This window comes from Alexandromys fortis, unplaced genomic scaffold (assembly GCF_014885135.2).
Source record: "Alexandromys fortis isolate MF-2015 unplaced genomic scaffold, M_Fortis_MF-2015_v1.1 scaffold_199, whole genome shotgun sequence".
Taxonomy (NCBI): domain Eukaryota; kingdom Metazoa; phylum Chordata; class Mammalia; order Rodentia; family Cricetidae; genus Alexandromys; species Alexandromys fortis.
Window position 1 is genome coordinate 1,119,873 of NW_026068074.1, and position 25,095 is coordinate 1,144,967.

The 25,095-nt window shown below is 47.8% G+C and overlaps 1 protein-coding gene across 1 annotated transcript in view; it reads left to right on the top strand.

Moving 5' to 3' along the window:
- Window positions 1-20,918, top strand: part of Cox10 (cytochrome c oxidase assembly factor heme A:farnesyltransferase COX10) — a 104,543-nt gene extending 83,625 nt beyond the window's left edge. The window contains exons 6-7 of the mRNA XM_050121601.1: window positions 10,979-11,211; window positions 18,980-20,918. Of these exons, the coding sequence (XP_049977558.1) occupies window positions 10,979-11,211; window positions 18,980-19,386 (640 nt within the window). The 3' untranslated portion in view covers window positions 19,387-20,918. The remainder of the gene's footprint in view (window positions 1-10,978; window positions 11,212-18,979) is intronic.
- The last annotated feature ends 4,177 nt before the right edge of the window (window positions 20,919-25,095 follow it).

The window sequence follows — 25,095 nt, forward strand, 5'->3', positions numbered from 1 at the left end:
GCTAAATGAAATTAATAAATTGGTGTGAACAGGAAGGTCTGAGAAATCATAGCAGACACAGAGAAGGACAGAGTATACACAGCATGCTTCCTGGCAAGGGTCCCTGGACTAAGCCTTTCTTCCTGTTACTTTGAAAAACATCTGTATTTTGATTGCATCTCCTTTGAATTTTCCATCTTCCAGCTTGGTGATGCTGACAGAAATAATAGATGTCAACATTAGTTTTTCCAAGTTAATGGATCAGATGAGGGTGATCCATGATGTGTAAGCTTAGGTGTGGGCTGTGAGCAGGGGAGATTGCCCGATAAGAGCTGAGCGCAAGGGTATTTGGAAAGGATAAATGGAAACCCTTGGAATCAGGGTCAGCCATACTTGTCTTGAAAATGAATGATAAAGATTGAGTTTTAGAATGAAATGAATGGATTGTTTAGTTGGCATTATAACTTAAAGAGCAGGGTTTAGCTTAAGTATTATAGAGACTTACAGAAGACATCTTTCAAATTTACTGAAGGTTTTAGCAGTAAGCACTTAAGCAAATGTAAACACTGTGTGGCTGCAGGGGAGCTCTGAGTATTAGTCACCACCTAGTCATGCTGCTCTCGTGGACACGGCCCCGGCCAGGCACAGGCCTGCACAGCCTCGAAGGCTTGTTATGATTAGTCTCTCAGTGTGTGTATACTGCTAATGTAATAAGAACATAAACATTTGGTAAGTATAGAAATTTCTTTTGGTAACATTAACCAGTGATTTGAAGCAGCAGGAAAAACAAATTTGGTATCAACTTAGTTGCAGAGGTGTTAATGTAAAGAAGATTGTTCTGGAAATAAGATCGTTCAGTATCATGAACCGTGGAGTTGAGGAATCAGCAGAAAGTCTCTGTACATATCATCATGCTTCGTCATTGCTGGGGTGAGCAAGGGGCACACTGGGAGTCTCTGAAAGCCACAGTCTTCTTGGTAGTCAAGAGACAAGGGAAAGCATGCATGACTGAAGTGCTCTGAGTTCTTAGTGCTTGTTGATGTTGGCCGTATGTGTGATGGGCATCTCAGGTCCCACGGCCCTTCTTACAGCTGTAAGGTATCCAGGCAGTCAAATATTCACTTGAAGAAATAGTTATCATATCTTAGGAACTTAGTCTATGTTTTGGTTTTTCTGTTTGTTTCGTTAAACAATAATCAAGGTTCACGTAGGCTGATGTCCCTCTGAAGACTAGACATGTGCAAATGCCGTTCCTGTTGGCGGCTGTAAGTGTAGGCTTAGGAGTTGCCATTTTGATTTGTGGGACTTTATTGGGCGTCACTTTTAAGTACAGAGAACATCAAGTTGTATACTACAGACTCACTGTACTAAAAAGTGTAGCCTGGGAGATGTACAGGCAGGATGGCGGACCCTATTCACACAGAGACCAAGAAGGGCTGCAAGAGCCCCTGAACAGACATGGAGGCCCTCCTCTGCTGGTGGAGGGGTTTTGAAAGAGAAAGGTGAAGAAAATGTTCTTGGGAAATTTTTATTGGTGTTCCTGTGCCATTGCATTTGTTTTCTGGAAGTGCTGGGGATTGGGCTCGGGCTTCATGCAGGCTGGGGGGCCATTCTTACACTGATCCTACCTTTAGTTTTTGTCTCTCCATAAGAAGAAGAGAAGTATGGGGAGCAGTAATCATAAAGTTAGCAGACACTTTCCTACTTAGACCCAAGAGAGCAAACAGAGCAAGCTCAGATTCTATCAGTCTGCTGTGCTTGCCTTAGTTGCCAGCATTTAAAAATAGAAGAAACTCGCATCAAACCTTACCTTCCCAGACCAAGGTGATGCACCCCTACATGTCGTCTGCCAAGCACAGCCCCTACCACTCTTCTTTTAAGTAAGCCCACGTGCCTCCTTCCTGTTGGCAGCCGGTTCCTGCTGAGGCTTCATTTGCTAGCACTGCCCCAGATTAAGCATGCAGACTGGGGGAGCAGGTTAGTGCATACCGCTAGGTGCACATACAGTCCCCTCATCTCCCAACCTGTGGGGGCAGAAGACCCGCCTTCATTTCTTGAGTTGTGCAGATTCCAAGATCCATCAATTCTATTTTGCATAAGTGAATAAAGTCCTATAAATTAAAAACTAAAGGGAGAGTTAGAAAGTTATAACATCCACCTCAAGTAAAAGAAGAAAAGTACAGGTCTTCTGTGCAGTGGGCACTGGCTGTCAGAGGGTGAAGAAAAGGGGTTTCGGTGGGTAGCCCTGCCCAGTGGCTTAAGTAGATTCAGAGACTGTACTTCTGCACTGGGAACTGATTTTCATAGGTGGTTTGAGTAAGAATGGCCCCCATACACTCATACATTTGAATGTTTTGTTCCCAGTTGGTAGACTGTTTGGGAAAAATTAGGAGGCCTGGACATTGTTGGAGGAGGTGTGTCACTGGGGTGGAGCTTTGAAGTTTAAAAAGCCCATGCCAGGCCCATTCTCACCCCTGCCTTGTGCTTATAGATCAGTTTTGAACTCTCAGCGCCAGAGCCATGCCTGCCTGCCGCTACCACACTCCCTGCCTCAGGAACTTAAGCAAGGCCCCGTTAAATGTGTCCTTTTATAAGTTGTTTTGGTTATGATGTCTCTTCACAGCAGTCGAGCTAAGAACTAAGAACTGAGCAGTAACTAAGACATCCTTGGAATCACCTGCCCCGCCCCTCAGATACTCCCGAACTGTTTTTTCTGTAGTTTATATGAGTTGGTGTGGCGCCCTTCCAGAGTCACTGGCTGCTGCTGCTTGTCTGAGGAGGTTAGCTCAGAAGTCTGCCACGTCTTGCCCAGCTTGGCCCTAGAAACCTGACTGGAGTAACAAGGAGTGAAGAAATAACAAAGATAGACACACATTCAGAAAAGCTGGGGTCTGATGGGCTACACTTGTTCATTTAACAGAAATTTGGTGTTATATACACTAGAAGGAGCTTAATAAGGTCTCTGTGGGGCAGTTCTTAGGCCACGGTCATGGAGGAGGCTGTGTGGAGAAGTCTTAGGCTGCAGTCATGGAGAAGGGAGCCATGGTTGCTAGTTTTAACACACACTAGTCAATCACTAGTGAACAGTCATACTTGGCCCAGTGGAAGGCTCTGCCATTTCTCTGATGTTCACTAAGGACATCATCAGCCCTCCACACATCGGCACAGGGTTCACTCTTGTTTGTTATATTCTGTTACTGCCTGATTCTAAACAGCGGGTCCCCCTTGTCTTCCTCCACAGCAGTAAGAGTCTTTCAGCTGGTTTTTAAAATTCCTTTAGTATAAGCAGATGTACTAGTTTCTTCCTTCAAAAATTTTTTTTCATATAATACAACCTCCATGTTCTGAGTATAATCAATAGTAATAGTAAATAGAAATATTTGTTACATTTCTTGCATTCCTCTTAAATATGGTTTAAAACTTTGTCTTTTAAAATAGGCTTTATATCTTCATTTTCTTTAAGTTCTAAAATTATACCACTATTCTGCTGCTTTATCATATCTACAGCTTCAGACGTATCAAAAATAGAAAATTCCTAATAAGATTCGAGGAAGACATTTTCAGAACAGTTATCTGTAGACATTCTCCAAAAACTCATTTCAGAGCTCAAGTGCGGGATTTATGCAGGAAATTAAAGTTAAATTGGATTGATTTGGCGAACATTTAAGCTTTTCTTTTGTTTTTGAAGAAAGGAAATTTTATTTTGTAATTTAAAAATCATTTATGCGGGAAGGATGGCCAAGAGTATAAGATTAATTTTTGAATAGGCCAATTACCTGTGTTCATAAAGCTTAATTTAATGCAGTGTTTCCTGGACCCCCAACATACTACTTAAACAGAAGGGCCAGTTTCCCCAGGAAGCTATTTAAAAGTCAGATAATTTAAATTATATTTATTAAGTGCAATATGTTGAACAATTAAACCTTGTATTTCTCCTTGTCCACAATATCTATAGAAAATTCTCCTACAATAGAGCTATATCAGGACCAGTATTTAGTAAACAAAGCCATTCTAAGGGAGGAAAGTCAGACCCTTGAAAATGTGTGGATAAACCCCCATTCTTGGTCTGTCAATTTCTCTTCGATAGTAGCCTTGGGCAAGAAAGGCAGTAGAGAAATTCCATAATTTAAAATGTAATTCAGTTTGCATGTCAGTTCTGAAGTAAATCATCCAGCCCTCATCATGAACCGTGAACCATGAACCTCTTTGCATGAGTGGCTCAGTATGCAGGAGCTCTCTTGGTCTGTCCACCTCCCACACTGCCAGACAGGGCTGTTTGCCTTGTTCCTACACGTACTCGTACCTTTAAATCACCAGGCAGTGAGGCTGCGTATCACTATACTGAAGCTTGGTCACTTACTGTCATACCCTCTGCATATTCATTTCTCATCTTTCCAATCCCAATTCAGTCTAGCCAGAACCGTGCAGAGACCCTAGTACCTCTGGTCCCACTGGATGCTGTCACAGCTGCAGTAACCAGGTTGGGAACACCATCATTTTTTGAAGTTCAGTCAGGTTTTGCCTATTACTAGTCTATTTTCTGTGATTTGATAGAAGAAAATTAATTTCTTATACAAGTTGTAACTGCAAGTAACAATATCTGTATATAAGTAAAATACCTGAAAAAGAAAAAAAAAAAAAGTCCTTGTCTGTAGGCTTAGAAATAAACCAGGGAAAGAATCACTCGCGTTTTCCAAGCCCCTGTATCCAGCTCTGCTGAAAGGATCCTCTGTACTTGAATAATGCCATCTTATTGTGTATCTTCTTTCATGTAGCTGATTTTACAGTGAGAGCCCACGGGACTTGTGCCTGTGTGTTTAATGTCTGTCTTCCTTTCTAAATAAAACGTCCCTATTTTCCTGTCTGTTCTGCTGCCCGTGTAGTGACTGACTGTCCAGGCAGTAAGAAATGGGGATGAATGAGTAAAAAAAACAAACAAGGGAAGCCCATTGCACACGTCGGGTGCCCTGTGTCCATCCGTAAGAGGTTCCATGAAGAATTTATTCCCCGTTTAGCTGAAGTTACAGAGGAAGAATTCTGCACGGGTGTCACAGCTGGGCAGGGGAGGCCCTTTCCTCCCTTGTGCCTTGCTAACGAGCCTTCTTACCTAAATGAGGAACAACACTGGAAGAGCCCCCACTCCAACCCCATCTTTTTGTTGAGAAAACAAAGGACCTGACAGGTGCACTGTTTCATCAGTGATTAAACATCCGGATGAGACCTAGACTCAGGGTGCCTGTGTCCTGGCCAGTGTACTTGGTCATTCTGCCATCAGGGAAGCAGACCATAGGAACAAAATTAAAAGACTTTAAATAATTTTGTTGTGAAAATGTTTAGCAGGCACTAGAGCAGAGACAGGGCTCCTCTGACCCAGGGTTAGCAGGCACCAGCACTCTGACCACCCTTCAACTTCTTCTTAGGGGGCTTTGTAAGTACTTTCTAGTCAGGACCGCAAGCCCCCAAATAAGAGCACGGAGACTTACTAATCATGAAAACTTGGCCTTTAGTTTCCATGTCCTCAGCTAGCTCTTATAACCTTCATTAATCTGCTTCTATTAATCTACATTCTACCATGTGACTCGGTTTCCTCTCCTCTGTACGATATACCAAACTTGATCCGTGTCTAAGCTGGCATCGCACATGCCTCGAGTCATTCCTGCAACTTCCTCTCTCTGTCTGGAAGTCCCACCTTTTCTCTCTTGCCTAGCTATTGACTATTCAGCTTTGTATTAAATCAGTCACAGTGACACACCTTCACAGTGTACAAAAGAATCATCCCACAACAATGCTTTTAGTGGTACATACACTTGAAGCTGTCTGACTAAGTCATTTTAGGTGAGCCAGGGAAAACAAGGAACATGCCATTTCTCTGCTAGGTCATGACCTCATGTTCTTCCTGCTGGAACAGGTCAGGGGTAATACGTTGAGAGGCACTTAAAGTGGGTGGGTGACCTGCCCTGGCCAGCCACAGTGAGCACTGAGGTTAGTGGCTCCTGTAGCCCAGAAAGTATGGCTTTGCCATGTGATTGCCATCACTGTGTCGGGAGAGAGGTGGATAGTCTGTGACCTGTAGCAAGCCTGGCTGGAGTCTTACCTGCTTCTAATCTGTGAGCCACACCAGAACCACTGTGGAGGGACCCAGAAGCCCATTCCTGGCTGTGCACCCAAGGGAACCCAAGGAGGCCTGCTGAGCCTTTCTCCTTAGCTCATCCCGAGCAGCCAGCTGTGACACTCCACACGGACATGAACTTCTTGAGAATTAAAGCCCATAAAGAGCAAAACACTAATAGGGAGGCTTAAAACAGAGTTTAAATGCAGAATAAAGTGAGTCAGGAATAAAAGAAGGTGGTCCCACATCCTATGTCAGCTCCTAATCTCCATGTTGGAGACACCTGTAGAACCTTCAAGGAAGGGGGGTGCAGATGGGCTTTCTGAGCAGTCGCTAAATGTGGACCAGGGGACAGTGTGCAGGGTCACTGGCCTGAAATCACAGGAATGGCTGCCCTCCGTTTGTGACCTGGGATACTTCACTCTCATCGTGTAAGCAGAGTCTTTGTTCTGTTTAACAAGGTGAGAAAGGAAGACTTTTTCCAGGTGAAACATAGGTGTCTGTTGCTTGCTGCTTGTAGCCCTTGCTGGTCCTAACAGCACATACACAGCGGAAAGTGCCAGGCTTCTAGAGCTTTAACATCGTAGTGACATTGTCGCTTTCCTGGCGAACAGAACTTTAAGACGTAGCCCAGTTGCCACTAGCTGTATTCTCTCTTCCCGAAACCATTCTCCTTGCCTGCTTCTTCCTCCGAAGTTTCAGAGGCCAGTAACCCTTTGGTGCTAGAATTACATTGGGTACTTTTTTTTTAATTTTTAGAATTACATGTATTTGTGTGTGTGCGTGCGTGCATGTGTGTGAGTGCGTACATGCTTGTGTGTATGTATGTGATGGGATGTGTGTGGCAGTCAGAACAATCTTCAAGAGTTGTTTCTTTCCTTTCACCAAGGGATCTGGGGTTAAACTCGGGTCATCAGGCTTTGAGACAGCACTTTCCCCACGTCTCCCAGAGCCTTCTCTGCCGCTCTCCCACTGAGCCGTCTTCCAGAGCCTTCTCTGCCGCTCTGCCCTTGTCCCACTCATCCATCATCAGCTCCCAGTATAAACTTTCCTTTCACTCAGATGTGGTAGCGCACACCTTTAATGCCAGCGTTAATTAAATAATTAAGTAAACACTATAAGATAGATTCATGTCCTCCTAGAAACATTTCCACTCTGCCCTCCCATTGTGCCTCACTAAGGTAGGGACCCCCATGTCACCCTGTTTCATACAGCCAGCAGGGAGCAGGAGAGCGAGCACTCTGTCTTCTGTGTTACAGCCTGTGTCTGCACTTCAGCCATGGCTCTTCTTTGTGCTTTACCAGGAGGTGCAGGAGGTGAACAATGAGGAAAACCCAAGGAGCTCAGATGGGAGACTGCACACCACCGACAGATCCCACAAACCTGAGCTGACTCAGGAAATGTGAGGGTCTGCAGGGTATTCCACCAGCGTGGATCTCCAGATTCAATTAATGAACCAGCCTATAAGCCCAAGCCCAGGACTACCTTCAAGTTCTTTTACTTGCATTGAGTCTATTTCTCACCAGAAAAACAAGGAGATACTATGCTCTCTCAAATATACTGTGTTAATTGTAGGAGCTGGTTCTGTTGTTGTTTGTTGCTGTTGTGGGAGAGGTTGTGGTATTTGTTTTGAACACATACGATGCTGTTTTCCACCTATCCTGTTGGCAATTCTTGGTTTGGTTTTGCTTCGTTTTTGGTGCCGTATCCACAGTGTTAATGTAGATTATGGAGGTGGGCGCTCTTCTGTGCCACTGGCGGGAGTGACCGCTATGCAGTCAGACTGGCAGCAGGTGTCATACCACGCACCTTTACAATGTGCACATCAACAGCAGAGCCTGGTGGCTCTAAAGCAGCAGGATAGTGCATGCCATCTCTCAGCAAGGTCTCCCAAGTGGAGCCACGAGCAGAAGTCTCCATAAGAAGTTCATCCAAGTAGTACCTGAGTTTTTAAAATGGTAAAAATACTGCATCCAAAAAGAGTATGTTGATTAAGTTGTCATATGTCCATGAGTAAGCCACTTTGTAACAGTCTATGCTGATGTAAACCAAGTAGTGACATGGAGAATCTGAAGATTTGGGAAATTAAGGAAGTAGCAAAACCATAATTGCATATTTACTTTCAAAATAACTGTAGCACAAGAAAAGGCTGAGGTGCAAACCATATCTATCTCGGACGCATTTAGAATTTCTTTCTTTTTTATTTTTATAGTTGCAAATTTTCTGAGTTGAATATGCATTACATTTACGATTAGAATTTTAGCAAAAATGAAATACAAGAGGATAATGAGCCTGAGGACAATGAACTTTGCCGCTTGGGGCACTCTCTCCTGGTGCTGGGCTTCCTAGGGCATGCTGGGTAAATATCTTCATTCTTGTTTGTACAGCCTGTCGGCCTGCTTGGTTTTCATTCATGCCCCTGAGCACATTGATTTAGATGCCAAGATCAGACCTCATGATTTTCTGTGATTCTAACACAGGTCAGAAACTAAACTTCCACCCCAAATTGCCTATCTCAATAAATTAAATTCACGTGTGCGTCTCTGAAAGGGCTTTTCATAGCGCTAACACCCTGAATCCAACTGCTTCCCGGCCCTTGGCGACTGGAACAACCCTCTTCTTCTTCCTTTTTTTTTTTTTTCTTTCCAAAAAACACAAGGGCCAATTCAGGAAAAATAAATATGTTTATGAGCCACATTTTTCCCGCCCCAAATAAAACCAGCCTTTTGGAGTTTCATGTATGGGAAGACCTGTTCTCATAAACTGGAAACCACCTTTCTGAAAGAAAACTGTTAGAATGCTTACATGGTTTTTACTGCCTCCGTTCTCCTTTCTCGGCATGTGTGATAACACCTGGGCAGCTTCCTAAACTTTGATCTCCACGGTTCCAGAAAGTTCCAAGTCAGTCAGTGTTTGTCTCTGCCTTAGAGACGGCTGTTTCAGGAATGAAATTGAGGCGTAGAGGCAAGTGGGAAATTGCAGAATGGAGAAGATAGAGGTGCATGACCAGTTTAGAGTCGCACTCCATCCAGATCTTCACTTTGAAGATGATGTGCCTAGCAGGACCTCCTTGGGGAGATAGGCACATCTATTCGAGGATGTGTGGAGTAGGGAGACAATAAGATTTAACAAATAGTGGGGGGGGGTGGTGGAGAGATGACTCAGCAGCTAGGAGCTCTCTGTGCTCTTGCTGAGGACCCTGGTTTTGTTTCCAGCACCCACATAATGGTTCACAGCCATCTGCAGTTCCTGGGGATCTGAATCTTCTGGCCTCTTCAAGTACCAAGCATACACATAAAATACTAAGAAAAATAAAAGAGATTAGGCAGAAAAATGAGTCAAAGCAGAAGTGCAAAGTGTGTCTTTAAAAACAAAGGGCAGCCACTTCTGAAATGGGAGAGAGGTGGAGGTAATCTGAGGTCTTGTCACTGCCATGTGAGAAGGAAGGACATGTCCCCATGGGGAGCTAAAGGTGGGCAGTAAGTTCACGATCACAGGAGACACAGGCTGGAGGTCACGTCTAGCCAGGTGCTGCAATAGTAAACCATCTTATTGAAATGGTCTGACCTGTGTGTTTTCAGAACCTTTCCCAGCAGGAGCAGAACCAGTAGGTCAGGGGAATTGTGGGGATGGGGGTGATGGATGGACAAATGGAAGAAGAGACTGAGGGTGCCTGAGTATTTCAGGAGTCACTGGCCATGGGGTCTGCACCCAGGTCTTAGTGAAAGCCATGGTTCTTCTGTTACCTTTGATGGCCACATGTCCATGTGTCCTCCCACTTTCCTGAAAACCCCATTCTGCTCTGTCCACCTTCCAGGCAGGGCAGACCGCAGCCTCTGGGTGGAAAGAGGGCCAGCCAAGTAAGAGTCAGAGTGAGCTGCTGGGCCATCCTTCTTCTCCACTCCCATCTCCTCTGGGGCTGGGGGAGACTGAGTTCAAATTCATCATCATTCTGCAAGTTAGTCCTTCTTAGAGGGCCCAACTGACAGTCCAGAGCACCTCTCCTCAGTGGGAGCACACCGCAGCCTTGGCAACAGAAAGCTGTTATCTCAATTGATTGCATCCCTTCGAGAAATGACATTTTTAAAACCAGAACCCTCTAGAAGCTGCTAACTGGTGACTAGAACTTCTCATAAAGCATTTTGTGGCCCCTGTAGTTGCGTGGGTCTGGGACACTGCAAACATGAATTTCTTGGGAGTTGAATTGTAGCTTTTGCAGAGAAAACACAGTCTTGAGTGACCTACATTGATTCCCTGAGAGGAAATAACTGTGTATATAAGCAGGAATCAGGAGGTCATACTTTTCTATACCCACAAAGTTTTTCACATTGTAGAATGTTCTTTTACACGCATAGCCCTCTGTGACCTCTTGTTGAGAATCATAGTCACAAACCAGGTTACATCATTGGCAGTTGCACCAGCCCTGGTGTCGATTGATGTCATGGGATTACAGGGCCTAAAACTTGTAATTTACCGAAGATCGTGCCGTGCAGATTCCCTGGGGCAGTCATTGCTGTTTGGGATCATTGATCTGGGGACACTTTAAAGTGCAAGCAGATGAGTAGAATGTCTTCTGGAAGGGATCCTGTCTTTGTCCAGAACTTGTTTTGTTGTTTGCATTTGTCCCTTATTTAGTAACAGTTAGACTAGAGCCCCGAAGAGTAGCCCTGAAGAAGAGATGAGTGATGGAGACCTGCAGATGAGGAATGCAAGGGGCACCACCTCCTCCCTGGGCTTCTGTACGGTCTCAGAAAGACTCCTCACAACCGGAAAGAAGGTCCCAACACATTCAGGGGATGTGAAGATGCTGGCTCCTGATTAGTGCAGGCTCTGGGCTGCAGGCCAGAGCTAAGAGAAAATGTATTCACTGTGTCCTCTGCTCTCTTCCAGCCCATTGCTAGCCGTGTCTTTTGCTACCTGTTGTGCTGTGCCAGGAGTGGCCCTGCTGACCTGGGGAGTGAATCCACTCACAGGAGCCCTGGGGGTCTTCAACATTTTCCTATACACCTGTTGTTACACACCGCTGAAGAGGATCAGCATCGCCAATACCTGGGTTGGAGCCGTGGTTGGAGCCATCCCCCCTGTCATGGGCTGGACGGCCGCAACTGGAAGCCTTGATGCTGGTGAGTGTCTCCTGGTGCAACACTGGCTTTTCTCCACAGTCAGGCTAGTGAGAGCCAGATGCAAGAGTTCATGAGTCTTCCAGTGAACTCAGCACTCGCCAGTCGGGGCTCCATGGAGCTTGCTGGAGTTCCATTTCACCCCAGTGATTCCTACAACAAATGTATTTATGAGTCAGTCCCGTGTCATCCTGACATGGGAGACCTAGGGAAGACTTAAGAGAAAACAGAAGGCCTGTGACTGCGGGTAAAGTGAGGAAAAACCCTGAAAAAGGTGATAAAATCAGATCACCTGAAGGCCCAGTCTGTGGGGAAGGGATATGGAACTGGCCTGCTGTTCCCTTTTGAAGCCATGTCACCTAGCTGACGGGCCTCCTTCCTTCCTCCTGGAGTAGGCTCATTTTCCTTGTGAAAGGACAGATTATCTTCATTAGCTCCTCATTTACTTTTACATGGTTTGCCTAAATTGTTCATGCTGTCTAAAGTAAAACCATTCAGTGGGTCTCCATTTTTTTGGTGGTATGTCACAACTGGATTTGTGGGGTGAAAATAGCTCATTTTACCATCTGTGAGGGGAGCGTCACAGTCTGATTAGTCAAGTAATTAGTGTTTTGACCGACACTTAGGAAGGAAGTGGTAAGGTTTCCTGCAATATATGTAAGTACATATTTTTCACATGAGAGATCAAAAGGCAGTGGGCCATAAACCGTTGCCCTGTAAGCCACATTTCTGAGACTTTCCATAAAAGCTCATACACTCTGATTTGGCAAATGCATAAATGTGATTACACCTTTGCCATGATCGTCTCCGAAAATGGTTTTAATATCCTGTAAGTGGTGGGTTTTAATGAATGTACAAATACAGCATTCTAAAGCTTACGTGCTCCTTTGCTCTGTGATAAACCCAGCTCGAGCCTCATCCACGTGGGAGGCAGCAGCAGAAGCAAAGGGCTGTAAAGCAAGAGCTGGGCCAGCCCCTGTTTGCTGCTAACCCCGGACCTGAGCCTGACCTTTCTCCCAGTCTTCTCGTCTTGTACTGATGATGGTCTCTCTTTGTGGAGGAGTTCTGAGGACAGATGGGTTGTTACTATAGTAGGACCAGTGCTGCCACACCGGATGAAGTCATTTGTATGAGAAAGACGTGTAGTTGTAGGAGCTGGGATGTCCAAAGTTAAAAGCCCAGCAACTGTGCCATCAGGTAAAGGCTTTTGCCAACAAGTCTGTTGACCTGAGTTCTACATGGTCTTTCTATAATCCAAAATTTAATTGTATACAGACTTGTTAGTGATGGGTGGCCGAGGGGCCAGGCATACCTTGTTCACAGATGAAGAGTACGCAGGTGTCTAGAAAATGATACAGAACCCAGTATGAGGCAGAAGATTTCTGAAGCCACCAAGAGAAGTTCCCCCTGTCAATTCTCGACACTGACTTCTGTTCTTTGTCTTGGATTCTTGTAACCCTACCGCTCAGGGCACTGGGGAAGAAGGACCACAAGTTTGAGGCCAACCTTGCAAAAACACTTTTAAAAAGGAAAAAGATACATCATGTACCTAACCCTTAAGGGGTCTGTCCAGAAAAGGTAGCAATAGCTCCGTGTATGAAGCATTCATCCAACAGAGCCGAGATCAGAATGAGCAGATTAACACGTAGTTGTTTGTCTTTCAGAGGACAGAATCTGGGAGAGGTGTGGTAAAGTATTCATTGCTGGCTTTTCAGGAACTAAGTTGACTGCAATTCAGTCAATGCACTTTAGTCATCTCCTGCCCTGTTGAGGATGGTAGCTGCTAACCGTGGGTGGCTGTTTAATTTTTAAATCAAATAAACCTAAATTTGCTCAGTTCCACTAGCTATCATTCAGGTGTCCAGAGCCACATTGGGTTCATAGCTACCATACTGACAGCACAGAGCAGAACCTTTGTTTAAGGTTTGAATCTGACACGTCCCTTAAAATGTTTAAGGTTGAAAGGCTTGGTCTCCAGTGGCAGCAACACTGAGATGTGGCGGGGCTTTAAGAGAAAGTGGATCGGAGTTGGATAAAGTGAGTCGTTTGAATACATCCTTACAGGGGCCAGGGCCTCATTTTTCTTTCTGACTGCTCTAAGTGAGCAGCCTCCTCTGCCACATGCCTGCTTCCCTCATGAACTGCCTCCTCCGGGTCCAGCATGACGGGGCAGATAGTGGTCTGAATTGTGAGCTACGAGAAAGTTTTCGTTTATCTTCAGTGTTCCTCACATCACTATGAAGGTTTCTGTCAGGAAGCTCACTCAGAAAGCACTGCCTAGAAGCAAAGACTGTCTTCCTCAAGCCATGTCCACTCCTTGATGTGTGTGTCCTTTTAACAATGGGTGCCGTATGGACTTGTCCCTGTCCTACTAAACCAAAGCATTGATTCACAACTCAGTGCCCATCCATTTTTCCCAGATGCTGCTGGGCCTCTGAGCATGCAGCTCAGACAGCTTGAGAATGTCACATGTAACAAGTTTCCGAGTGCTGCTGATGCCCCTGCTCCAAGAACCACACTCTTCAAATTCACAAAGACAGAATCCCGAACAGATCTAGCCTTAAGGACCTCAGAAATACCTAGAGCACGGGCGGGGCCGATGGTTCAAGCTGTACAGACAGTGGTGTGTTGTCTACAGAGGATGGCGACCGCCAGGGTTCTGCTCTTGAGATATAGATGGGATACGGATGGGTGGAAAGAGCTTTCTGAGGGGAAATGGCAAACGCTTTCCTTTCTTGTGTAGAACTCCAGGCCATTTCATCTCTGGGTACTGGAGACTTTGTAGAGCCTGCCTGCACCACTGCCCTAGGCCCATGTGCCTCTCCTCCAACACCCGCCCCTGCACACCCTCTGCCCATCCTAGGCCTACCCTTCATCCTCCCGGGTCAGTGTTTCACCTCACAAGTATTGGGGTGAAGCCTCAGTCTGATCGCCCTCCGAAAGAACAACTTGTTAACACCAGCGAGCTGGGGATAGACAGGCTGTCTGAAGGGAGGCAGATTGACTGAACATTTCCCCGCCCCCAGGGAACCAGGACCCACAATAACCAGCAGCAACATTTTAGTGTCCCTGACCATGCCTCCCGCAAAAGATTAGTTGGGCTCAGTAGATGGAGGTCAGGATGGTAGGAAGCTGCTGGGCAGTACATGAGGCGGAAGGAAGGCCTCTAGCCCTACCTGCAGGGCGTGCTTGAAGAAGATGGCGGCGGGTGTGGGGGGCTGTATGTCACAGTAACCCACAGAGAAAGGTTAGGAGCACATTGAGAAGCCCGCTTCCTCCCTTGGTGGCATGGTTTTTTCTGTAGTGTCTGTGCTGGCCACAGCGCTGGGTGATGCCCTTTATAGGCTGCTGGGCATTGAAGTGTTTCCCTGGCCTCTCTCCTCGCCTGGGAGGACAGGAAACATGGAGGGAGCATGTCCCATGGGTTGCTGAGTCTTTTCCCACAACTGCTTTCTTTTTTTTTTTTTTTTTTTGGACCAGATGGTGGAAAAGAATTTGTGTTGAGGGTGCCCCAGTCAGGAAGGTCCCTGGAGGGCTTTGGTTGTGCCCGGCCGTTGTCTATCACAGGACAAGTGAGGTGGGATTTGGGGGTGGTGAAGAGGATTAAGCACATTAGCAGGCAGGAACTGTGAAAGCTAAACAAACGTCAGTTGTTCTTGATACTTGCTATTTCCTAGCTTCCCGGAGGACTGGAAACCACTCGGCTCTCTTGCGTTCACATGGCCAATGGCTTTGTTTGTGGCTGTCATATCAAGGCAGTCAGGACACAGCAGCCAACTGCTTCTGTGCGCAGGAAATGCCTGCCTTTTACAAAGCCCTTCTGTCTACAGAGTGAGCCATTGTGATGGGCTTTTACCTGGGCTTCAGAGGTGGCCTTTTCCTCCCCCCATCTAATCAACCTGCCTTCGTTTTATTAATTTTTTTAAAGCTTAAGTCCCGTTAGCAGGAAACACTAAAAATGCTCAACAGCTGGAACTCAGGAAGGCTGTCTCGCTGTCGGCAGAGCTAGCCTGCTGCCTGCTGCCGTAGGAGCTGAAGCACTTGGTTTGGTCCCGCATGCAAAGGAACGGGGATGGCAATGACAGAAGTGACCTGCTGGAACCCCAGTGAAGGAGTCTCTGGGGAGCTAGTCAGCTAAGAGGCTGGCAGCTGACATTCCGGCCACCAGCCAGGGGCCTGGAGCCATACACATTAGGCCTCTCGGCAGTGTTTATCTCCAGAGACTGTTTATCTCAGGCTTGATCCCTTTCTCATCCCCCTTCCCCCTCTTCTTAAAGATGCTGGGGTTCCTTTTCCTAAACTAAAGAAAGCCCTTGTCTTGGGAGTCTTCCCTGCAGTGTCTGCGGTGATGATGGTTACAGTCGGGCTGGTAATTCAGGTGTTGTGCGGTAAACATTAATTATGTCAGCCAACATTCAGTTACAAATGAGGACTCAGAAATGGGCTCTTATCAGGAGGTGACACTTGGCAGATGGATGGCTTTAGAAACAAAAAGAGTGAGTTGTTTTAACCTCGCCTGGTAAACTGCAAAACCTTAACCCCCCTTCTACTTTATTTACCTCTTATAGTCCCAGATGAGAGAGGCGAGCCAGAGGGAATTCGATCACTCATTTATTCAACAAATATGTCTGAAAAGCTTACTAAATACCCAGTGCTATTGAACCCCAGCCTTTGTGGAGATTTCCTCTAAACTCCTACCCCCGCTTGCGCCAGATCCTGTGGGATGTTACCTTAAGTGCCCAAGAGTGCAGGACAACTAAGATAAACAGCATCTCTTTTTCCTTCTTTTGGGGGATGGTGGGATAGTATCTCACTATGTGGACCAGGCTGGCCTTGAACTCACAGAAATCTGCCTGCTTCTCTCTCCTGGATCCTGAGATTAAAGACTTGCACCACCACAACCACTAATAAACACTGTCTTTAAAATACAAAATAAAATAAGGAAGACTTGTGGAAATATTAGGCGACAATGTTTAGAACCCTCTACTTTACCCAGTGTCCAACATTAACGCAGAAAGGCTGGGAAAGTGGCTGTGTGATGTAGATGCCCTAGCAGCAACATCCGCAGCTCTAATTGCAGACTAGCTGTGTTTGCTCAAGTGTCGTTGATATCACTGTTGACTGTGCCTGGTGTTAGCTTTTAGGGTACCAAGCCAGTACCGCCTAGGTGAGAGGATAGAGTAGGCCTTGGCTGGACAGCCGCAGATGCACACACAGTGCCTGGTGCAGAATGCCACAGAATTAGCTCTGGCGACAAGAAGTAACATCAAGGATGATGCTGAGAAGAACTGAGGACGTGAGCTAAGGGAGTTTGAATTCTGGAGAGAATCTCAAACTTCTAGGAAGGTAGTCTAAGAAGGATCAAAGCTTTTTACTTTCCTCCCTTCAAAGGCAGCTTCTCTAGATGGCTGTGCTTGGAGGTAGGATGCACGCAAGGTTAGAGAGAACCCCAGACTCCTGCTTCACATCCTCTTCATCACTCCCAAGTTCCTTGCAAAGAATTCTCCAAGTTGCAAATGCCCACTCTACCTGTTTCCAGAGGACCTTTAATCTGGCCTTTTGTCTCTCCTGTGCAGTTGATAAACTGGCCCCACATCCTGCTCCCCTTATCTGCCTCTCCATAGAAGTCTATTGCAGTGAGACCAACCACTTCACAAGTGCCTTTGTGTTAGTCCTCCAAAGAAAGGCTTTAAAACCTGTGACCATGAAGGTCTGGTCCAGCTCTACATCCAGCTCTACTTCTGCCAGCTTCCACAACTCTCCACCCCTGAAAGTCCCAGTATGACCAAGCAATGCAACAGATGAGCTTCATGGGCCATGTTTAGAGAGGACCAAACCCACCCAACTGTCACTGCAGCGGGTTCTTATCCTTACCAAGGCCAGGTGTAGAAGAGCATTTCTGGACTTGGGCAGAGGTGGAAATGGGGAGAGGCTCCCCCCAGTCTGTTTTTTAATAGAAATAATAAATAGTTTTGAAGAGAGCTGGAAAATCTCCCCAGGTGTCACTGAGGGCAGGATCGGTTGAGACAGTGTCCGTACATGCGCAGTGGGTGCTCTTCTCTGCCTTCCACACAAGGAGAGGGATTAGCAATGTGCTGGATGCCTGGATATGCTCTAGAGAGTCACACCCACCGCTGCATGACCGCTCCATAGATCTCTACTGTGATCAAAGGGAAGAACGTGGATGTTTCTCCCAGGTAGGTCTAAGAAAATGAGAACACTCATTTAAAAAGAAGTCAAGCATAGTGACATGTGCTTGTAATTTTGGCACTCGGAAGGATTGTTTTGAGTTTGAGCCCACCCTGGGCTACGTAAAGAACTCGACTATAACCTGGGCTAATAATGGGACCCTGTCTCCAAAATGTGAAAAGGAAAGAAAGGAAGAGCAGAGACTATGAGTTCCAGCTCACTCTTGTGTTGTCTCCTTCCCTGGCCCAAGCCCAGCAGAGGAGCATCCCCCTTCCCTGCCCCCAAGAGTAGGCAGTCTCCGGCAGGCAGTTGGTATCTGCTGTCAGGGAGGACAGGCCCACTAAAAATGGACTTCTTTGGGGGAGTAAGGCTAAAGGGATGTGCCAAAAGATCTTTGAATTCTCCAGCCCGTGCTGTGTTCACCCCACCGGGAAGGTGGGCCCCACCGCAGTCCTGAGCTGACTCAGGCCTTCCTGCCCCACCTCACCTTATCTTGATGAAGAAAGCATTTGTTTTCCCTTTCTTCCGAGAGCAGCAGCAGCTGAAGCGCACAGGCGGAGCCGCGGGTGGTGTTCTGCCTGTACTCCATTAAGCTGTGGATTCGAACGTGATTTCGCTTGTGACTTGAGCCAAACCCACACCAGTTTCCTCTCTAGGACAACAGCTTGCTGCTCTTCAAGAACTGAGGCTCTGCCTGCGCTCTATTGTTCTAAATAGGAACACAGCCAAAATTTTCTGTTGCACAACATAGACAACTGCAGTTGGCACACCAAAGGCGGGGGTGGCGCTTGAAGGAAGAGTTCCCATTGCAGCTGCCATCTTAACCACGGCAAGTTTGTTCTTTCTCAGTCGTTTCTAGAATAAAACCCACCCGGAGTGTTGGGAAGCATGAGGGGCAGCAGGTGGCCTGCACTAACCCACTTCCCATCCCACCTAAGCCCTCCCTTGCACAGCCCTCTCTTCCCATCCCACCTAAGGCAGAGGACCCACACCTCCCAACTTGCCTACCAGGCTGAGTGAGGCAGAGAGGGGAACAAAGAAGGTGCCCTAGGTGGCTTGTGTCAAGTTGGCACAAGATAGAGTATCTGGGAGGAGGCGCCACAACTGAGAAAGTAACTCTATCAGTTTGGCCTGTAGGCAGTTCTGTTGGGGCTTTTTTTTTTTTTAATTAATGATTAATATGGTAGGGTCCAGCCCACCTCTGGGAAGGTAGGTAGTCCTTCCTGGATTATATAAGAGAGCAGATTGAGCAAGCCACTAAGCATTGTTCCTCCATGGTCTCGACTTCATTCACTTCCTGCCTCCAGGCTCCTCCTTATGCTCTTGCTTCAGCTTCCCTCAGTAACAAACTGTACATGAGAAGTACAAGCAGAAACAAACCCTTTCTTCCTAATGCTGGCTTTGGCCGTGATGTTTTAGCAGAGCACTAGAAAACACACTGAGAGGACTGAGATGTGAGAGTTGCTGGTCACCTGGACACAGACCTCTAAAGTCCAGCAGGACTTTGGGACCAAGAGAACCTTCCTTTGGAAATCTCTGCTGGCACCTGACCAGACCTCTTTCTCCCCACCCCTCTGCACAGGCGCACTCCTTCTGGGCGGGATCCTGTACTCCTGGCAGTTCCCCCACTTCAACGCCCTGAGCTGGGGCCTCCGCGAAGACTACTCCAGGGGAGGCTACTGCATGATGTCGGTCACGCACCCAGCCCTCTGCCGGCGTGTGGCTCTGCGCCATTGCCTGGCCCTGATTGCTCTGTCGACTGCTGCCCCCGTACTGGACGTCACCACGTGGGCCTTCCCCATCATCTCCCTCCCCATCAACCTGTACATCTCCTACCTCGGCTTCCGCTTCTACGTGGATGCAGACCGCCGGAGCTCGAGGAAACTGTTCTTCTGCAGCCTGTGGCACCTGCCGCTGCTCCTGCTGCTCATGCTCACCTGTAAGCGGCGGCCAGGTCGGGAGGGGGACAAAGGAGAGGCTCCAAGCTGAAAGCTAGCTGGCGTGTGGGGAACGTGAGAGCAGACATGTGCAGGCGAATGCAGGGCACTGCCCTGGGCCAGTGGGAGTGTGTTTTGGTGATTCTGGCCTGCATACGGAGAAATGGATGGTGTTAGCTGGTGTCAGATCAACGGGTGCTGTGTCATCACTTAACGGTTCTTTTTATATTAATATCCAAACTGCCTCCCAAATAAGAAGGGACTGGCATAGTGAGTTAATACAAAAGAGAATATTTTTCTCCTTGAAGGTCTTTAAGCATCTTTCCCTCCAGCCCTGTGTTCTCTCGCCCACATGACACCTTTGCACATCTTCCCCTTCCCAACACACGCATACACAAATACCACATGAAGGCCAGGTGACCACTGGTCAGACAGCTGGATGCTTGAAACCCAGACTCTATAGTTCTGTATCCTGAGGCTCCCACAGGCTGCCTCAGAAGAGTACGTACAGTGGCTACAGCACCCCGTCTCTGCCATGGAGACGGGGCCTGACTAGCTTTCTCCTTACCAGCGTTCTCAACCACATATCCCATCGAGTAACAGAACATAGGGAGTGAGGATTCCAAACGGTTGCCTGTAGCATCCCAGGCTGCACGGCCAGCACCTACCATCACCCCCATCCCCACCCCACATCAGGACTTCAGAAACACCCAGAAGTACATGGCGCCTTCATCCCTCACTTTGAAGTGTAGGCACGGTCTGAGCATTTCTTTCTGGAAGGGTGTCACTTGACATGATCCCAGAACCCCCTCGGGCACTGTACCAATGTAGTGGTGTCTGGCTGTCAGAATTTTGCTGATGACCTTCTTGGGACTTCATGGAAAAGAGAGTGAGCTGGGCCAACAGTCATTCTGTGCGCATTCTTACCACTTTTGTGTAAACAGCATTTTCACTCTGGTGCCTCCTGAGTCTAGAAATTCTCCTCTGTGTGTCCAGTGGGATTCAGAGAGGGCCAGTTGGGCCCCTAGTGGCCATGGATCCAGTTCTGAGAATTCATGGCTTCTGATACAAAATGCAGTCACCTGTAAGACTTCAGTCTTACGTGTACCCCTCCAGGTCCACAGAGAGGCCTGTTGCCTTAAAGTTGTAGAGCCTGGCAGGGTGTTTGAGTTCCTTGGTCTCCCAGGGAGCTGTGCCCCGTTGGGATTCTCTCAAGGGGTTTAAGCCACTTGAAAACAGTTCTTGAATTTGGACTGTTCTCTCAAAAATGTGGAAGGCATGGGCTGTGGTCCAAAGGCAGAGCACTTGTTTAGCCATGCTCTAGGCTCAGGGTTTGATCTCAAGCACCCCAACCCCCCAAAAGAAGAAAAAGAAAAAGTGGGGTGGGGTAAGTTTGGGTCTAAAGTGACTCAGCACTCTGGTACCTCTTTCTGCCTATTGTAATATTACCTCCTGGCTGTGTCCTGGCTGGTTACTGTGGGAACGGAATGGGGATGTCTGCAAAGGGCATCTGTGATTTGTTGCAGCCTCTAAGTCTGTAAAGTGTTGATTCTCCTCCTCCCAATAAAACAGTTACATAAACAAGAGCATGTGTCCAGTTGTTGCTCCAGGCCCCGCAGGGTTCAGCCCCAGCTGCCCTCCTTCTGCAGCTGGCAGACAGCTACAGCAGGCTGCCCCCCTCCAGCAGCTAGCCCCGGGCAGCTAGCCCATGGCTACACCAGGCTGCCTCCCTCCAGCAGCTAGCCCACAGGGTTCAGCTCCAGCTGCCCTCCTCCAGCAGCTAGCCCTGGGCTACACCAGGCTGCCCCCCCCCCCAGCAGCTAGCCCATGGCTACAGCAGGTCAGTGTTTCCTTCTTCGGTTTTTCCTGACTGTAAATTGACAAATTAGACTCGTATCTACCTAAAGAGCACAGGGATGGGATTTGTGAATCCAAGGTGGAACGAGTTACCATAACCATTGCCTCAAATGGTCATCACTGTAAGATAAGGATGTTTGAGATTTGGTGATTTTTGGAATGTAAGTACAGTAAACAACATTATGCAACAGTGAAATATTAAATAGTAGTAATGCCCTTCACTCCCTGTCTGGCCGTGCACTGTGGCCATCACCTCCCCTAAGTCCTACTCCTTTACCAGCCACCCTTCTCTTTTGGATCTCAATGGCTTTCGTTCTTCCAGTTTGGTTTCGTTGTGATGGTAGTTCTGAGACAGGGTCTCGTGTGGCCCAGGGATGAGTGATGGATTCTCTAAGATACAGGGCCTAGTAGAGGGCCTTCTGGGAGCCCTTGAAGGGATGGTAGAACCCCGGCCCCTTCCTATCAATTCCTTCCATGGTTATGAGGTAGCAGCATTCATCTGCCACCTACTGTCATCAGGACCAGCTCGCTGCCTTTACAGAAACTGAGAACTCCAGCGCTGTGGGCCACATCAGCCTTTCTTCCTGATTGTCTCAGCCACAGTTCCTAACAGCTCTGGAATGCTAACACACGCCTTCACACCCAGCATCTCCCCAAACCCTCCAGTCTCCCCCAGCTGCCTTCAGACCATTAGTCCTTCCATCCTGTCCTCCTCAGGGTATCGCGGAGGTGTGACTAGACTTCTTGACACTAAGAGTTCATCGTCCTCTCCAGTGTGCTCGGCACTGTCTTCCAAGCTAAGCCCCACACCCGGCTGCTGAGGGCTTCCTGTGCTCAGGGTGTCCCACCCACCAGATGCCATGGCTCCCACAGCCTTCAGGGCTCTTATCAGGCCTTCCTGCCTTCTCTGCTTTCAGATGTCCTGCAGTCCAGTGTAAGGATCCTGCCCACTAGAGATCTCTCCGAGGCCCTGGGAACATGAACAGAACAGTCCTCGAGGACTCAGACTAAAATCTGAAAGGCTGGGCATATGTAAGCAGGTATTTTCCCACCTTCCCAGACCCAGAACTTTCTGTGCTGATACTCCCTAGTCCTGGGGCCGCAGAGTGGCCTGTAATGTGTGATACAGGTACCACCCAGTGTGAAAAGACTTATAGTAGAAAGCAAACTCATACTAATTTTATTCTGTACCATCGCACTTCGATGCCATGGTGGGCTGGGGATGTGGAGCTGAGCTGCAGTGTGGACATGGTGCACACTCGCTCACAGGGCACTGTGAGCTCGAGCCTTCCCAGGGCTGCCAGTGTGCAGCCAGACTCTGTTAGGGTGCCGGGCAATGGTCAGCCACAGTCCTGTGGGGAGACCCCGTGCACTTCCTGCACTTTCAGCATACAGCATTTTGAGCTTCTTTTTCACAAGTTTGCTGAGGTACAATCCCATTGTAAACTGAGCAGAATTTATCTTCCTTTTTAAAACATGTTTTTAAAGCCAGGCAACTGCTGCACACCTTTAATCCAGCACTCGGGAGGCAGAGGCAGGTGGAGCTCTGTAAGTTGGACATCTGACACACCACATAGGCCTTTCCCATCAGCCATTAAGCCTTTTAAATATGTCTACTAAGCTGCTTTCTAGAGGGACACAGAAAAGACCATCTTGTAAACCTGCATATAAATAGCCTCACACCAGGTGATTACACTCCCGGCATCTTTTAACCACAGATTCTTAATCAGCTGCAAGAAGTGAAGATACATTCTGGGTCAAAGAGCCTGTAACACTCGCCTCTGCCATCCGGCTCAGTCCTTAGTACATGGACCCTTCCTGTATATCACAGAACACACAAGAGGCAAGGCAGCTGATGACTGAACTTAAAATCTGATTGGCTGGCCTGGTCATACATCATTGTGGTACCCATCACCCCTCACCAACACAAGCCGCCTAATATATCTTCCATTGTACCCTCACCCCTGCTTAGGCCTTTTCACATGCCACCCTGAATAATCCTGACAACCCAGGCACCCTGTCTCTGGGATCGGGGAGTCATTTATGATGGAATAGAATGCAGACAGCGCCATCATGTTTATCGGGCCCACATGATCTGACCCTACTTCATCCTCCATCCTGAAACTGCCCTTCTTCCAGGCCTTTCGGCCAAATGCGGAGCAGCTGCAAAGTAAAAGCCAAGGGCCTGGAACCCCCAGGTGCAGAGACCATCAGGGCCAGTGTCTACCATTCAGCAGAAACCATGAGGTTCCAGGGTCTTCCAGAAAAAACTGATCTTCACGTGACAGCCAGGGGACGCTACAGGAGGACTTGGGAATAGAGAGAGCCCAGTGTGTGGTTGAGTGGCCCCTCCCCACTCAATCTGCCCTGAGGGAGGTGAGGTGCCTAAAACAAACAACTCAGAGAAGAGGATCCAGGCAAACACAAACAACACCCCCATCCTTCCTAGCTCCAACAAACAAACACAAAGAGAAGAGCCCAGAGCAAACAAAGCCAGCACTGACACCCAGAGAGGATGGGGTATGCTAAGCACTGGCCATTCATTCTTATCCTGAGCCACAGATTATCCGAGGTGCCCACAGATTATCCAGTGGCAGCTGGATCTCAGAGTTTACTCTCAGGGATGACAAAGCCTTGTGGGGACAGAACGTAGAAGGGGTCTTTCCCCCCACTTCCCTCCACTTCCAGGCCTCCCTGCTCAACCTCACCATGATCCTGACTCTGTCTCTTGACCTTTTGTCCCTCCTTGCCTTTGGGCTGATGCCTGGCATTGAGTGGGTCCGGCTGGAAGCCCCAGCTCTAAGGAAATATGAGCCAAACTCAGAGGTGAAGTCAGCCTACAGTTCTCTTTTCTCCATGGCTTGATCCAGTATTATAGAAATCCCATTGCCTTCTGCTTACACAGAAGAACTCAGCATAGGCAACCATCACCAGGGTGGTGAAGGAAGGGGGAGAAGGATCGACGGGTGCCTGGAAGCATGAACGACTCACCATGGCTCAAGTTTGGCATGGGACAAAGCCAGGCAGGGACAGGGGCGGAGATTCAAGAAAGAAGCAGAGGGACCCCTCTGGCAGGCATCTTAGCAGTCATAGACTTTACCCAGAGGTGATAGGGAGTCATGGAAGAGTTTAACAGGAAAGCAGCATGATTTAAGTTTGTGCTGTAGGAAGACAACTCAGCCCACATGATGGAGAAGGTGAGCGTGGAGACTTGGAGAAAGCAGGTGAGAAAGACCTCAATCTGAGCAGCCAAAGAGAAGGGGAGGGATAGGAACCCTCAGACCTGACTGGGGTCTTTGGCTGGAATAAGAACCTGATATATTCCCAGTGAGCGACCAGGAGTTCGACAGTGCCCCGGTAGGCAGACAGATAGACAGGGAGCCTGACCATGCTGGTAATAAAGGGGGCAGATTTCTAAGGTGGCCATCTTCTTCCTCATCCATCTGACTTGAGACAACAGTCTGGCAGCTTCAAACACAGGCCTCATTGCCTTGTTTCCCATCAGTGGGCCCATTTTTCAAGGTCAGGGCCTGCTCAGGATGTAACACAGAGCGATTCTGGACCAGTCTACCATTCTAACTCTCTAGAAGAAGAAAATGTCAAAGACTTTAAAAAAAAAAAAAATCCAGGCCTCAGGAAAAGATGAGATTTTTCAGCTTTCCAAGCCCTCCCCCCCCCAACGCCACACCCCAGCCACCTTGTCTGCTGCATGCATGGGTTCCCTCACCCTCGATAAATGCCTTCCTTCAACTGCTGTGTGCAGTGCTTGAGTTTTTTTTTTTTTTTCCCTGCTACCTGTTGTCCTCCAGATGTTCCTTTTACTTCTTTAACTGGCAGAGAAAACGAACCCAATCAAGACCCATAGACTGTATCACTAGAGTCCCAGCTAGGGAGATAGGGTAGT